The sequence below is a fragment of the Odocoileus virginianus genome, chromosome 10, assembly GCF_023699985.2.
Source record: "Odocoileus virginianus isolate 20LAN1187 ecotype Illinois chromosome 10, Ovbor_1.2, whole genome shotgun sequence".
In the NCBI taxonomy this organism is placed as follows: Eukaryota; Metazoa; Chordata; class Mammalia; order Artiodactyla; family Cervidae; genus Odocoileus; species Odocoileus virginianus.
This window is the reverse complement of record NC_069683.1, coordinates 25,115,288-25,132,236: the sequence shown is the minus strand read 5'-3', so window position 1 is coordinate 25,132,236 and position 16,949 is coordinate 25,115,288. Positions and strand designations below refer to the sequence as shown.

The following is a 16,949-nucleotide window of genomic DNA, read 5'->3' as shown; positions in this document are numbered from 1 at the left end:
CAGTTAGAAATTAGTGAAAATAGTCTTATTTTGCCCATTCAAGTTCCAAAAATTCTATCAACAGAAACCTGGAGGAAGGAGTTACCATGGACTAAGAAGCCCAAGGAAAGGATGATGGATAAGATGTAAAACAAAACAAAACATTTATTGAGCATCTACTATATTAGGCATTAATCTCCACTCCTTGTTAAGTAACCAATAATCCCATTCTATAATAAAAAAATACAATTAAATTACATGAATCTGCCCTAAGTCCAGTTAAATCTGGCAGAACTATCAATCAGCTCTTTGCAGAATCTCTTACAATGGTAAATGTTTTCCTCTGGACAAGGATGCAGTCAAACATTTGTAAAAGAATCTATATATATAATTCTCTATCAACTGAATTAATTAACAATAAAAGATAACTGAAATGGCCCAGTATCCTCTAGTAGTTAAAGGCCACATTTCTCACAAGAAGTAGTCATTCATTGTCACAGATGTGAACCAGTTGGGTAACCAAGAGTGTAACATTTTTGTTTTGTGGTCTGGTTACTATATTTGCTGTTGAGCAAATGAAAATGGAACAGTTTTCTAGAATCAACAAGTAGACTGAGGCTTCATAAAGAACAGAGTGGTATTATTGGGTTGACCAAAAAGTTGATTTGTCATTTTCCACAACACCTTATAGAAAAACCAGTTCTGGCCAACCCTATATTATTTCCTGAATCTGTTGCCAGATCAGAGAAATAGGTAACTTTAAGAAATCTTCTCACAAGTTTCCAGTGCCCATTTGTAATGGAATGAGGTCAGAACTCTGTTTAGTTATAGCCAAACAGCCATCTCATGTTTACATGTCGCAAAAACAACTATAAAGAAACTATTAAAATCCAGCTTATCTTTGGAATACCTGTAATCCTATTATCATCCTATAGGGGGATGTTAATGGGGAGTAGGATGGACCCCAAATCAAATGAGCAGAACGAAAGCTGGACTAATTCAGTTCCCAATGCATGCACATTTAATGATACTAGTAGGACACTGGGAGCTGCTTTGATTTGCACAATTTTAAAAATCAGAAAAATTATAAGACTGTAAGGAGCATACAGATACACATAACATATACTATTTCAAATGGGCACACACATCAGAAAACCTTGTGAAGCTGATGAGAGGCCTTTCGTATAAGGCGAAAATGCTGCTGAGCAACTACTCGAGCATCTGCCTGTGAACTGCCTTTCTGGTCGCAGAGCATCTGCCTGTGAACTGCCTTTCTGGTCGCAGAGCAGCGCTAAAATAGAGGCGTCTCTCTTGGAAGAGCTCCCCCATGGACGACTGGCTTAAAGCACGGAGGTAGGATACATTATACACATTTGACTTCTCTAAATAACAGCTTTATTGAGACAATCAAATTCCATACAATGCACCCATTTAAAGTGTAAAGTTCACTTAAATTCAGTATATTCATCATCACAATAAATTTTAGAACATTTTTATCACCCCAAATAAAAACCCATACCCATTAATGGGCATTCCCATTTCCCAATCCGCCTAGGCCTATGCAGACACCAATCTACTCTGTTTCCATAAATGTGTAGGCATTTCATGTAAATAAACACAATGTGTTTTGTTTCTGACTTTCATTTTGCATGTTTTCAAACTTCATGTTTTATCACGTATCAGTACTGTCCAGTGCCAAATATTGCACTGAAAGGATATCACATATTTTATTTACCAGTCATTGGACATTTGGATTATTTCTAGTTTTTGAGTATTTTCTTTTTACTTAGGTGTATACCCAGAAGTGAAATTGTTAGGCCATAAAGCAAATTATGTAACACTCTGAAGAACTGTCAGACTGTTTCCCAAAGTGACTGAACCACTTTACAGTTCCCCCAGTAAAAGGGCTCCAATTTTTCTTACATTCTCACCAACACTTGGTATTATCTATCTTTTTGATGATTTTAAAAGACAGTAGAGTGGTATCTCATTGTGGTTTTGATCTTTATTTCACTGGTAGTTAATGAAGTTCAACACTTTTCAGGTTTTTATTGGCTGTTTGTATATAGTTAATGTCTTTTCAGATTCCTTGCACATTTTTACTTATTTTCTTGTTACTGCACCGCAAGTGTTTTTACATATTATGGCTATTAGTTCTTTATTGGATATATAGTTTACAAAAATTTTCTACCCTTCAGTTGATGGTCTTTTAATTTTCTTTTTGCTATGGGAAGCTAACTCAGAGAAACAGAACTTACGATGTTGTCTCACAGGTTCCGTGCATCATTTCAATGGTTCTCAAACTTCTTATAGAGAATCACTTTGCATTCTTACAACAGAGGAACTAGAGACATTTTATAAAATGTGGGTCAAATGTATCAATATTATATTCAAAATTAAAACTTCAAAAATTTTAATGTTAATTCATTTAAAAATAAATGTTCAATTTTAGTTAAAAATATTTTCCAGAACAACAACAAAAAATTAGTGAAAACGATTGGCACTGTTTTACATTTTTGTGATCTCTTTAATATCTGGCTTCTGCTCTCAATCTGCTGCAATATATTATTTTTGATGAAGACCACAAAACTACAATTATGTAGTCTGAAAAAGGAGAAGCATTTTTAATAATCTTTTCTTACAATTGTCATGTATCATGGGTATGCCACATAGCTTCTGGGAAACTGAGGCTGCAAACCACTGTCTATACAATAGTTTAATTTATATTAGGTTGTTTTTAATAGGGTGGGGTGTGGAGAAGTGACAGACTATTATATTAATGATTTTAAATGTATCAGTTCGGTTCAGTCACTCAACCGCCTCCAACTCTTTGTGACCCCATGGACTGCAGCACGCCAGGCCTCCCTGTCCATCGCCAACTCCCAGACTTTACTCAAACTCATGTCCATTGAGTCAGTGATGTGTATAATCTAATTTCATTTCTTCTTTCCATTTCCACCAGGGAAGTAAAACTTGGACAGAAAAAGAAAAAAAAAAGTATTTACTTTCTCCAAATAGCTATTTTTGGGATAAATGGAGAGGGTGCTATGCTGGAGGTCATATGTAAATTAAATTAAAATAGAAGTCAGTGAAAATTTAAACCAAGTGATAAACATCAAAAGTATGTGGAGAGGGATGTAGTAAGTTAAAGAATGTAAAACTACATAAGCTTTTTGACCAAGAGTTTTGATAATCTTTGCAACAGAACTAGCAGAGTCACAAAACTAGTTTTATAATGAGTATTTTCCATTCGTGAGTGACTATAGTAGGGAGAGAAACACCAGCAAAATACTATCAAAGGCCTAGCCATCCTCAAATAATCTGCAATGTTTTTCTCCATTTATTTTATCAGTGTATTCAAAACCAACTTTGAAGGTCCAAGTATCTTCAATCTCTAACCTAAGTGGTTTACAAACTCATTTACATAAAAATCACCATGATACTCATTTCCAATGACGATTTCCAGCCTCACCTACAGAATCTATTACAATATATATAAAACTGAGGTACAGGCAATAATGAAGCACCTAAGTGAATATGATACAATGGACCACTGACTCCATTTTGAGAACCACCACCTAATCCATCTGTTCTGTAAATACATGTTTCCCCAAATGTTGTTTCCTCAAAAATAAAGCAGAATCAGACCTAAGTCGTTCCTTTTGTTGTTGTTAAAACATTAAGAAAACTGCAAATACTAAACATTTCAACTCTTAAGTTTCTCTTGGTAGTAGTCTTTCTTCAAAATTAGTACTGGATGCCAGCTTAGTCCTATGTTCCTTTACCAGTGCAACAAAACTCCTAGATATTTTAAGTGAACAAATCTGAATATATATATCCTGCATATAATCCCTTCAAATCTTTCAAAAACTTAAATCTCCTAAACATACAAACATTTCAAAAACTTAGAAAAAGCAGGCTAACAGGTATTGGTCCAAATAACTATACTTATCATACTTGCTTCTTAAATTTGTTTACTCATTCCCTAGGAAACAAATAGCTTTGAAGTGTTTGTTTTATAAATAAAAATCTTAAAATTTTTAGAATGTGAAAATGCAGGTTCTTTTGATCAGGAGGGACCAAAATATTAATTCATTTGATAAACTAAGTGAAACACTAGAAAGACAACAATTAAGAAGCTTTACCCTTCGAGTGTTAGTAAATATTTACTGCTTATTATAAACTATTGATTAATCTAAAATTAGGCAAATCTAAAATTCGCCCAACTAAAATCTCTTAAAATCTGAGGGTCCAGGGTTCAAGTCCCTGTCCAGGCACCAAAAAATAAACAAAATAAAGTGTCTCTTAACAATAACATTAAAAAAAAAAAAATCAATCTCACACTGTTACCAACTATCCATTAAAAACAAGAAGACTCAAATTCATAACTAGGTCTTTTCTAAAAAAGAATAAAGATTTAGAGATAATGGCAGAAAAGCCTAAAACTATGAATTGTTTTTTTTTGCAATCATCCACATAATAGGTACAAACATTTGAACAGATTTCCTCATTCTGGAAGGCCTATCTAGGGTGCACATTTTCGTGTTCCTAACGAAGAGGGAATGCAAGCTTGTCTAACACAACCTCCCTGTTGTACTTTTCAGGAAAACGAGTACTCCTGTAAACACAGATCTCTCTCTTAGGAACAATTACTGCCAGATAAAGTGTCCTATACACTCAATTTCCTCAAGAATCATTAACAATATGATCAAATCAAACTTGCCTGTCCAAAACTGTTACACTATCACTTAAAACAGGATTATTACAGAAAGATTTTGTTAAAAACAGATAAAGATAATTGGATCCAAAGAAAAGATTATCATTATAACATATATTCTTGGCCTCTTCCCTTCCTCTTCTAACATTCACACACATCCACTTAGGTTTAAAATAGGCACTATTTCCTTTTAACTGCTACTAGGTACTAATGGTTACTCAACAAAATAAATCAGGTTTCAACACTCTTTTATCTTTCTTTACTAATTAGTAAGTACAAAATAGAACACATATATTTCTCATATTTTCTATATCTTCCTAAACTTATTTTTCACCAAAAGCAAAACACTTTAATGGTCCTGAATTCTCCTCTTTTAAGAACTTTATTAGCAATTAATTTGAGCTTCTTCAAGTCACGTAATTGTTTTTTCCCCAAAGTAAAAATCATTCTTTTTATACGTCAGGCCTTCTTAACTCTAGGATAGGCTATGAGTTGTTTGAAAACTGAAATCTTACTTCTGAAAGACAGAAGTGTAGAATCAGAAGTTTAGGGACTTAAAGTTTCATCGGAATTGACTTGGCCAAATACATTTCTCCCTTCCTCTTTTTCTGTTGGTAAAACAAAACTTTAGAAACCATTCACTCTTATGCCCAAAATACTTTACTTTGTATTATCAGTAATTATCAGCACCTGTCTTCCCAAAGAATACAATTCTACAAAATTTTGTAACATATAGCATATGGCCTGAGTGCAAAAATTTATCCATTTCACTTTAATTACCGAAACAGTGATCTAGGTTTTTAAGGTGAATAAGGCAGCCCTTTCAATTCAAAACTCAGTGAAGGAACTCTAAATAGCCTATTAAATGCCGTAGAGGTGGTGCACAAGGTAAAATGGTGTGAAGAATGAGATCAAAAGTTGAATCAAGCACTTAGAAAAACTGTACAAGATAAAAATAGAGCCATAATTCCACAGGGGAACCAGATGTGCTTTTGTCAGGGGGACAATCTATACGCATGTGGTTCTGTCATGACTAAACTGGCAAATACGTGGCTCCAGAATACCCACCAACACTGCAAAGTAATTTAAACAGCACTCTAGATGTAAAATAGAATATCCTTACAAGAGTTTAAAAAAAAACACAATAAACCTCACTCTTGACTTTGCTTGTCTACAATCATTTCCCTCTTTCACAGAGCACAAATCCAGAGGTTCAGTACCAAGAAATGACCATCTATATTTTTGAATAACAAATCTAAAATATCAGGCTTACTGAACAAATTATCATTTTTCTGAGTTTCAATGCTAAACAGCTAAAATAAATCTACAATTCATATCTCGAAGGAGGGAAACCCCTTGGCATCTTTCCAAAGCAAATCCATGATTCAGAGTGGTTTTGATCTTTTTCTTATTATTCTTCAGTTTTGTTTAGTCTTTTCCCCCCCTTGTTCATCATCAATTTCCCCCTAAATGTTCATTGACTGTTGTCTTACACATCAGGCAAGCTAGTTGATCCATATTTTTGATCATGTCACCCTTCAAGGTATTGTTTAAGCACTATTCCAGTTAAAAGCTGAATGATACAATATCTGGGATTTGCTTCAAAGTAATGGAGGTGGGGGGCTTCCCAGGTGGCTCAGTGGTAAAGAATCCACCTGCCAAGTAGGAGATGCGGTTTCGATGCCTGGGTTGGGAAGATCGCCAGGACAAGGAAATGGCAATCCACTCCAGTCTTCTTGCCTGGGAAATCCCAAGGGCAGAGAAGACTGGCAGGCTACAATCTATGGGATTGCAAAAGAATCAGACATGACTTATTGACTAAATAAAAACAACAAATGGAGGTGGGAAGAGTAAGTTAAAGTATGGAGAAAACCGGTTTAGCTGTGACAAAACTCTGTGATAGAAGCATCATATATTATACTATTCTTTTTTCTTGCATGTTTGAAATGCATCTTAAAAAAATTCAAAAGATTATATGAAGATAATTCTTTGTTGGTCATCAGATGTGAAAAAATGTCTTACAGACTGATGGAAAAAATATATAGGATACAGGAAGCACCATAAAAGTTAGGACAAGTTAAGCATTAAGGGAAAAAAAAAAGCTATAGCTGAATTAAGCATAGTAAATTCAGAAAACACGAATCCACAGCAATACTCAATCTTTTAAAAGGAGGGGGAAAGGGACATCCCTGGTGGCCCAGTGGTTACGAATCCACCTTCCAATTCAGGGGACGTGGGTTCAATCCCTGATCTGGAAACTAAGATCCCACATACTGCAGAGCAGCTCGTGTGTCACATCCACAACTAGACAGAACACAGAATGCTGCAACTGAGACCCAACACAGCCATAAATAAATAAACTTATAAAAAATTAAAAAAAATAAAAGGAGGGGGAAAGAAAACAGGAATTTCTTCTTTGAGGAAAAATATGAGCCAGTAAGTAAAGACACAATAGAATTTTTTTTAAAAGAAAATCACCATTTGCCATTTCCAAGGAAATAACTGATTTATTCAAGGATTATCAATTGACAATAAATAACTAGGTAAAAGGTTATTGAGGAACACAGTTATTGACCCACAGATTACTAACTGCAAAGGGGGAAACAATCCTTTATAATGAAAAGACCCAGCAGTCATTACCCTAACCAAGTGAACAAACTTAAACCATTGCTAACAGTGGAATAACCTAGCATGAAGTGCCTTTTATTGCGATGCTATATTATACACAAAAATATTTAACCTGAATATTATCAAAGCTCTGAGTTTAGACATAACTGTTAATTTCCAGGAAATACAGAAGATGAAAGAACAAGTTAGATGATAACTCCACACACAGATCAAATAAACCCAGACAGAAAATGAGAAGGTCTACAAGAGAACTGTTCTGGATTCTTCGAATAGACAATAAATATCCTAGGGGACAAAAAATAGAGGGACTATTCAAGAGATATAATCAAATGATTCAAACAACCTAGATTATAGATTCTGATTTTTAAAATAATAAAACTCTATGAATCACACTGCCTTCTGGAGAAACTGGGGAAATTTGAATAAGGACTAATTTTTAGAAGTGATACAGTATTACTATTAATTTTCTTAGATGGGAAATGGTATAATGGTTATAAATAGGATTAAGGTCCTTATCCTGTATAAGAGAATGCTGATATAAGGGGGGCTGAATATGTGCTGACTTACTTTCAAATAACTATGTACAAGATATAAAGCAAATATGGCAAACACTCAACAATTGTCGATTCTAGGTGAAGAACTGCACTATAGGCATTCACTGCTCTTTTCTTTATGTCCTAAACTTGGCACATAAAACTAACGGGTGAAAAACTTTTTTCAAAAAATTACCACTTTCTCTCCCACTTAAAAAACCACAGTTCTAAGGTGAAAAGGTCATGGCACCATTTCACTATGTTTACAATTTTAGATAAATTTAAGAATTAACAGTGAATTCGTGAAACTTTCAATGAAAACCTTAGTACATTAGTCCTCCTCCACCTGCAGGTGACAAAACATGAACCCAGAAAAAGGGTAGTATATGTAAACAGATGTGACGTAACAATTTTAAGACTTTGCAATCTTGGGCATTCTAACAGCATGTAAAATGTAAATACTGTAAAAATTTCAGGACAGAAATTTGTCGACGAGGAAACACAAAATTCAGTTTACCCAAACTTTCCAGACGATAAAATTTACAGTCACTCTATTCAACAGAAACATTCCAATTTTCCCTCATCTCTGTCAACCTCCAAGAACAGTTCCCACTCCACAAGCCGGGCACTTGAAAAACGGAAACGTAAGTGTATTTCGTTGCTATGGCAATGGGAAATTTCAGGAACTCGAACTTGAAATCTGCAGTCTATCTAGACTCCATCTTAAAAACCATTTACCTAAACATACTGAACTTAAATCGAAAAAAAAAAAAAAAAACCGACATCTTTTATAAAATATCAGTTTCCTCTTTCAAACTAAAAGGTAAAGACTAGTCTACAAAATTCTGAATAAAAAGCAAAAGGAACAAATCATTTAACAAATAACCTGAATTTTGTAATACTTATATGTCACATATCCAGGACTAAAACAGATATGTTTATTTACAGTGGCCATATCGGACTTCTCATTTCGGATTTATAAAATTCTACAATTATCTGTGTCGCTGGAAAAACGAAAATGAAATGCTAAGGGATGGAGCGGGAGAAAGCCACAAAATTCCCAACTTGGCATAACGATCCTCTACTCCTAAACTGATTCCTCCCTCATTCGCTCTGGCGAGAGTCTATTTCTTCAGATCAGTTTCATCTCAAATTATTTCTCAACTTAGTAACCAGTTTCTGGGTACAGTGTATATCGGAAAGGCGGTTGGAGAGAACAGTGTCAAGTTTTTCGAAAACAGCGAGTACACGTTAAAATGATGCATTCCTAACCCCTAAACACCAAAATGGTATTAAACGAAATAATCTCACCGGGTAAGTCCCATAAACCTAAACAGGACGAAGTAGTTTCCCAGCTATTGTCTAAATCAAATATTTGTTCATATTAACCCCTAAGACAGAGAAGGCAAAAAAAGAGTTTCAAATCTCAGTCAGATCTCGCTCCCCATTCCCACCGTACTTCTGTACCCAACCCTTGGGATTCATTAGACCCCTGATTCCTTCCTCAAGCGAATATGGCTGGAGTACTCGGACGAAAAGAGACGTGGAGAGAAGAGGTCGCCACGAGGCCCCACCACTCTCCTTCCTCACCTGCTCCGTGGCTCCGTCTCCTGACATGGCCTCAGCCGATAAGAATTACGAACTGGCCCGCGATGCCAAGCTAGAAAAGAAAAATTAAACTAAAAACCACCCCAAATCAGTAAAGTTGCCCCCTGCCCTGCGGAGCCAGACGGCCAACACGAATTGCCACCGCCCACTCAGATATGAATTAAAATGGCTCCGTCCCGGCCGGCCGAGTAGGGGGTGTGGCTTCTGCATTAACTTCCGGGGCAGTGGGCAGAGCTAAGAGCGCAAACTCCTAGGTTACTCAACCGCGCAGAAGCAGAAAGATCTCAGGGGGCGGGCCTAGTGCCTGTACTGACGTCACAGCCCTGAACTAGCGAGGCTCTTCTCGAGAGACCTGCAACCGGCTGGAAGGCGGGAAACTGTTTCTCTAGGAGGCTTCCACGCCTTTTGCAATTTAATTATCAGTTTGCGGAGCCGGGCTCTTAGCTGTTAAAGCCTGAAATCGGTTCAGTTCAGGCAAACCGGCCGTCTTATGGATCAGTGCTTAGTGTTAAATTTCTTGTTCCGTCGCTCAGTCATGTCTGATTCTCTGCGACCCTGTGTTACTGCCCCAAGCCAGGCTTCCCTGTCCTTCACGGTCACCCGGAGCTTGTTCAAACTCATGTCCATTGAATGGATATTTTAGAGATGAGGAATCTATGGAGTTTTCTATGGTCTCAGCTAATGTGCTTCACATTTTCCCGGTATGAGGGGAACAGATCAAGCCAATGTTAATTCATGCCTTCACCGATTACTCGTGTTTCAAAGATTTGAAGTCTGTAAGGGCTGGGTTTTAAGCTTGCCACCCCACCATGGTTTTTGGTTAATAGCAGTGAGGCTCTAGAACCGGACATGAAACAACTGATTGGTTCAAAATTGGGAAAGGAGTACGTCAAGGCTGTATACTGTCACCCTGCTTATTTAATGTATATGCAAACTGTTGTTCAATCGCTCAGTCGTGTTCACCTCTTTGCGATCCTATGGACTGCATCATGCCAGGCTTCCCTGTCCTTCACCATTTCACAAGGCATCTTGTGAAATGTGATCTTGCAAAATGCTGGGCTGGATGAATCACAAGCTGGAATCAAGATTGCTGGGAAGAATATCAATAATCTCAGATATGCGCATGATAGCACTTTATTGGCAGAAAGTAAAGGGGAACTAAAGAGCCTGTTGATGAAGGTGAAAGAGTGAAAAAGCTGGCTTAAACTCAACCTTCAAAAATCTAGGATCATGACATACAGTCCTGTCACTTCATGGCAAATAGAAGGGGAAAATGTGCAAACAGTGTCAGATTTCATTTTGTTGGGTACCAAAATCACTGAGGACTGTGACTGCAGTCATGAAATTAAAAGATGCTTGCTCCTTGGAAGAATAGCAGTGACAAACCTAGACAGTGTATTAAAAAGCAGAGACATCACTTTGTCCACAAAGGTCCATATAGTCAAAGCTATGGCTTTTCTGGTAGTTGTGTATGGATGTGAGAGTTGGACCATAAAGAAGGCTGAGCGCAGAAGAATCGATGCTTTTGAACTGTGGTGCTGGAGAAGACTCTTGACAGTCCCTTGTATAACAAGGAGATCAAACCAATCAATTCTAAAGGAAATCAACCCTGAATATTCATTGGAAGAACTGATGCTGAAGGTAAGGCTCCAGTACTTTGGCCACCTGATGCGAAAAGCTGATTCATTGGAAAAGACCCCGATCCTGGGAAAAATTGAGGGCAAGAGGAAAAGGGGGCAACAGAGGATGAGATGGTTGGATGGCATTACTGACTCAGTGGACGTGAGTTTGAGCAAACTTGGGGAGTTAATGATGGCTAGGGAAGCCTGGTGCTGCAGTTCATGGGATCACAAAGAGTCGAACATGACTTAGTCACTGAACAACAACAACCGGAGCTAGACTGCATTGATTTGTTTTTATTTTATTTTATTTTTTAAATTAATTTATTTTAATTGGAGGCTAATTACTTTACAATACTGTAGTGGGTTTTGCCATACATTGACATGAATCAGCCATGGTTATACATGTGTTCCCCATCCCAAACCCCCCTCCCACCTCCCCATCCCATCCCTCAGGGTCACCTTGAGCACCTTGTCTCCAGTGCACCAGCCCTGAGGACCCTGTCTCATGCATCAAACCTGCACTGGTGATCTGTTCCACATATGATAATATACATGTTTCAGTGCTATTCTCTCAAATCATCCCACCCTTGCCTTCTCCCACAGGGTCCAAAAAACTGCATTAATTTGAATCCTGGTTTCATCTCTTGCTAGATGGGTAATCTCCATGAGCGACCATGGGCAATAAAACATCTCTGTCCCTCAATTTCCTTGCCTACAAATAGGAATAACAATAATACCTGCATTTTTTTTCTTTTTTAGGCTGAATGGCATGTGGATCTTAGTTCCCTGACCAAGGATGGAACCTGCGCCCTGGGAAGTGAAAGCATGGAGTCCTAACCACTGAACCATCAGGGGATTCCTAGTACCTCCAATTCCAATAAGTTAAACATGATAAAGTGCTTGGAACCATACTTGACATAGTCCAGGATTAAATGAGAGCAAGTTTTGGGAACTCTTTCCTATTCACATATCATCATAAGACTTATTCCATGCTCTTGGCTACGGTGCCCTATGGCCCAAAGTAAAATATTCAGCCTTTCTCATACATTCGTTGTTCTTTTCAGTCTCCTCTGCCTCTGCTGTTGTTTCCACATCTGCCCTTTCCACAGCCTGAACTCTTAACCCTTCAGAATAAACCCATAAGCACAGGGTGTGTATTATAGGTGTTTACTGCACCATCCAACTTTAGAGGACTAGTTTTCTATGGTAAACTCTCCGTCTCTTTTATCTTCTATATGTCCATTATTCTATGTTCCAAGACCCCCAGTGGATACCTGAAACAGGAGATAGTACCAATCCCTATATATTCTATTCTTTCTTGTACAAGTATATCTATGTTATCATAGTTTAATTTATAAATTATTAATAGTAAAAGATTAAGAATAATAAAGCAATCATAACACTGTGATAAATGTTATATGAATTGCATTCATTCACCCACTTGTGCATTTATTCTCTTTCAGAATATCTCATTGTACAAAGTAAATGCCTTTTCCACCTTAACTAAGCACCTATCATGTATTGTGGCCATAAACTTGGCAGTTTGAGGTGCCACAGCAAAAGTAGAATGAATTTATTTTTCCTTCTTCACAATTTCACAGATACGGGATTTGTTCTTACCGTGGATCTTAGCAACCTCAGCACACAATATTTTTCCTTCCCTTAATAAGGCAAGAACTTCCACATTTTAATTTAAAGAAAGCACATTACAACTTCTTTTGGCATATGCAAATTGCCAGCCTCACTACTCTTGCATTTGGGGACCATTCTTAAGTAAAATAAGGGTTAACTGAACACAAGCACTGAGATACCCCCTCAGTCAATCTGATAACCAAAAGGGAGGGCTAAGTGGCCCCAGCTTTCATCATGCTGCTCAGAATGATGCACGACTTAAAACTCCAGAATTCTTTCTGGAATTTTCCACTTATGATAATATGTGGAGATATATTAACATATTTAATATATCCAGACAAAGATTGATCACAGGTAACTCAAACTGTGGATGGGGTGGGGAGGGGAGGCAAAGACTACATCGTAAGACGTCTCTACAATGGAATGTCACGTAGTTAGTAAACTGATGCTAAGGTACAGTTACTGACAGAGACATCCATAATATTGTAAAGCGAAGAAACAGAATACAAAAATAGTGTATGTATGTATGTGTGCATATATATATATATATAGGAAGATCCCCTGAAGGAGGGCATGGCAACCCACTCCAGTGTGCTTGCCTAGAAAATTCCATGGACAGAGAAGTCTAGTGAGCTACAGTCCATAGCACTGCAGAGAGTTGGACACAACTGAAGCGACTTAACACACACATATATACACACTTGTACGTGTACAGTCAGTCCTCCATATCTGTGGATCCTGCATCCTTAGAGTTAACCAACTGTGGACTGAAAATATTCTTTTAAAAAATCCTGAAACTTCCAAAGAGTAAAACTTGAATTTGCTGCTGCTCACAACAATTTACATGGAATTTACACTGTCTTTACAGCTACTTACAGAGCATTTAGATTGTATAGGTATTATAAGTAATCTAGAGGTGGTTTAAAGGATGTTCATAGGTTAAATGCAAATAATATAACATTTTATATAAAACATTTTGAACATCCACAGATTTTTGTGTCTGTTAGATGCAGGAGGGTGGACCCACTGTATATACAGTGCCTCAAAGCATTAATAGTAGTTACAGTAAGTCCCCTACAGATGAAACTTCAAGCCTTGAACTTTCACAGATGTGAATGCGCACAGAGAAAGGATGGAGACAAGAGGAAGAAGTAACTGAAGAACCGAAGAGATTCCCAGTGCAGGAAATGGCAAGGGGATTTTGTCTATTTAAGGAGGCCCTGCTAGTTTTGGAGGCACAGGACCCAGACATGATTAGCCATGGAATTTAAGCTGGGTAAGGAGGAGAAATAGGGGCACCAGAAGTGAACAACAGTAGCATCTATAGATTTGAGGACCTCTGATGGCATTAAAGGGTCCTCTAGAATGGAAATTCCCTGGTGGTCCAGTGGTTAGGACTCCATGCTTTCACTACTAATGTGTCGTGTGGCCAAAGTAAATAAATAAATTAAATAAAGGTTCTCTAGATAGAAGGAGGACTGAGCTAAAAAATATAGAAGGTGGTGATCAGAGAACTGAAATGCAAAAAAATGAGATTACAGGGAATCTGTAGTTTTCCATTATGACAAAATCTAGGGTGTGACCATAGAAGTGAATGGCTGAGGTAGATTTGAGGATAAGGTCATTAGAGGTGTGTTCCAAAAGTTGAAAAGTGTTGGTGTGGGAAGGTTTCTCTAGGCATACATTGAAATGAACAAGAACTAAGAAAGGAGCTATACTAAAGAATCAGGAGCCAAAACCTCTGAGAAATAGGAAGAACATATTTCCAAATGTTAATAACAATATTCAGTTCAGGTCAGTTCATTTGCTCAGTCATATCCGACTATTAGTGACCCCATGGACTGCAGCACGCCAGGTTTCCCTGTCCATCACCAACTCCCAGAACTTATTCAAACTCAGGACAAATAGAGTCAGTGATGCCATATTACTACTGTTAATCACTCTAAGGAAGGAAGTGTAAAGTTTTTCTGTTAGAGGTTCTTAAATTTTTTGGTTTAAAGATCATTGTGAACTCTTAAAAATTATTGAGGACTATGTAGAGATAAAAACTGATAAAATGTCAAAATATTTATTAAGTAAATTAAAAATAATATCATTACAAGTAAACATAAATGACATACATTCATGAAAAATAACTGTATTTACCAAAACAAAAAATTAGTGAGAAGAATGGCATTTTGCAAATTTCTTTAATGTCTGGCTTAATAGAAACAGCTGGATTCTCAACCTGTTTCTGAATTTAATACATTCATATGTCATTTAGCCTCTGGAAAACTTCCCTGTATGCTCATCAGAGAATGACAGTGAAAAATGACTTAAACATTATTGTGATATATTTTGATCTTGTGGACACCCTAAAAGATCTAGACATGCCTGTAGCGAGATCTGGTAGCTTCTAGGCCTATCTCAATAAAAGCCCCACTTGCTCAGAGCTCCCTTTCAAGTTAGATAATCTCAGCACACACTAGCCTCAACATTAATCGAAAAGTTGCTGGTATTTTTGCCGTACTGTTTTCGTATATGTTATCTTAATTTTTACTTTTTAAGCAATGAGAGGAATTTTTTAACTCACCAAAAGAAAATTTTAACATTCAAATTATGTGAAAAAGCAAGGAAATCTGGAATTGAGGAAGAAGTGCTATCAGGGGCGTAGTCACAGGATTCTCTCTGACTTCTTTTTCTTGGTATACTGATATCATCCTTGCAGCTGACTGGCTTTCTCTCTGTATGATCGTGTTGGAGGCTATATAAATACACCACTCAGTTGTTCTTGAGCTGGCCTTGAGAATGGGCCTGAGAGACGTGCAGCTGCAGAGAACTTCATTGACCAAGGGTCCCAGCTGCTGAAATCCACTGAAGCTATGTTTTTCATGAGCTGCTCCCAGCCAGGGAGCAAGAACACACAGAAGAACTATACCAAAAAGGTCTATTAAGACCTGGATAATCACGACGATGTGGTCACTTCCCTAGAGTCAGATATCCTGGAGTGTGACGTTGTATGGGCCTTAGGAAACATTACTATGAACAAAGCTAGTGGAGGTGATGGAATTCCAGCTGAGCTATTTCAAATCCTAAAAGATGATGCTGTGAAAGCGCTGCACTCAGAAATCAGCAAATTTGGAAAACTGACTAGTGGCCACAGGACTGGAAAAGATCAGTTTTCATTCCAGTTGCAAAGAAGGGCAATGCTAAGGAATGTGCAAAAGAAGAAGTGAAGTGAAAGTCGCTCAGTCGTGTCTGACTCTTTGCAACCCCATGGACTATACAGTCCATAGAATTCTCCAGGCCAGAATACTGGAGTGGGTAGCCTTTCTCTTCTCCAGGGGGTCTTCCCAACCCAGAGATCAAACCCAGGTCTCCCACATTCCAGGCGGATTCTTTACCAACTGAGCCACAAGGGAAGCCTAAGAATGTTCAAACTATCTCACAATTGTTCTCATTTCACATGATAGCAAGGTAATGCTCAAAACCCTTCAAGCTAGGCTTCAGCAGTATGTGAACTGAGAACTTCCACATATGCAGGCTGGATTTAGAAAAGGCAGAAGAATTAGAGATCAAATTGCCAACATTTGTTGGATCATAGATAAAGCAAAGGAATTCCAGAAAAACATCTGCTTCTGCTTATTTGACTATGCTAAAGCCTTTGACTGTGTGGATCACAACAAACTGTGGAAAATTCTTAAAGAGATGGGGATACCAGACCACCTTATCTGTCTCCTGAAAAAACTGTACGCAGGGCAAGAAGCAACAGTTAGAACCGGTCATAGACTAGCAGACTGGTTCAAAATTGGAAAAGGAGTACGACAAGACTGTATGCTGTCACTGTGTTTATTTAACTTATATATAGAGTGAATCATGCGAAATGCTGGGCTGGACGAAGCACAAGCTGGAATCAAGATTGTTGGGAAAAATCTCGACAATCTCAGATATTCAGATGATACCACTCTAATGGCAGAAAGTTGAAGAGGAACTAAAAAATCCTCTTGATGAGGGTGAAAAATGAAAGTGAAAAACGCTGGTTTAAAACTCGACCTCAAAAAACTAAGATCATGGCATCTGGTCCCATCACTTCATGGCAAATAGATGGGGAAACAGTGGAAATAGTGACAGATTTTAATTTTGGGGGCTCTAAAATCACTGCAGATGGTGATTGCAGCCATGAAAGTGAGACGCTTGCTCCTTGGAAGAAAAGTTATGACCAATCTAGATAGCATATTAAAAGGCAGAGAC

General features: G+C 37.6%; 1 protein-coding gene across 1 annotated transcript in view; it reads right to left on the bottom strand.

Moving 5' to 3' along the window:
• Window positions 1–9,693, bottom strand: part of CSTF3 (cleavage stimulation factor subunit 3) — a 64,021-nt gene extending 54,328 nt beyond the window's left edge. Inside the window, exon 1 of the mRNA XM_020899028.2 lies at window positions 9,448–9,693. Coding sequence (XP_020754687.1) covers window positions 9,448–9,474 — 27 coding nt within the window. The 5' untranslated portion in view covers window positions 9,475–9,693. The remainder of the gene's footprint in view (window positions 1–9,447) is intronic.
• Window positions 9,694–16,949: the final 7,256 nt, after the last annotated feature.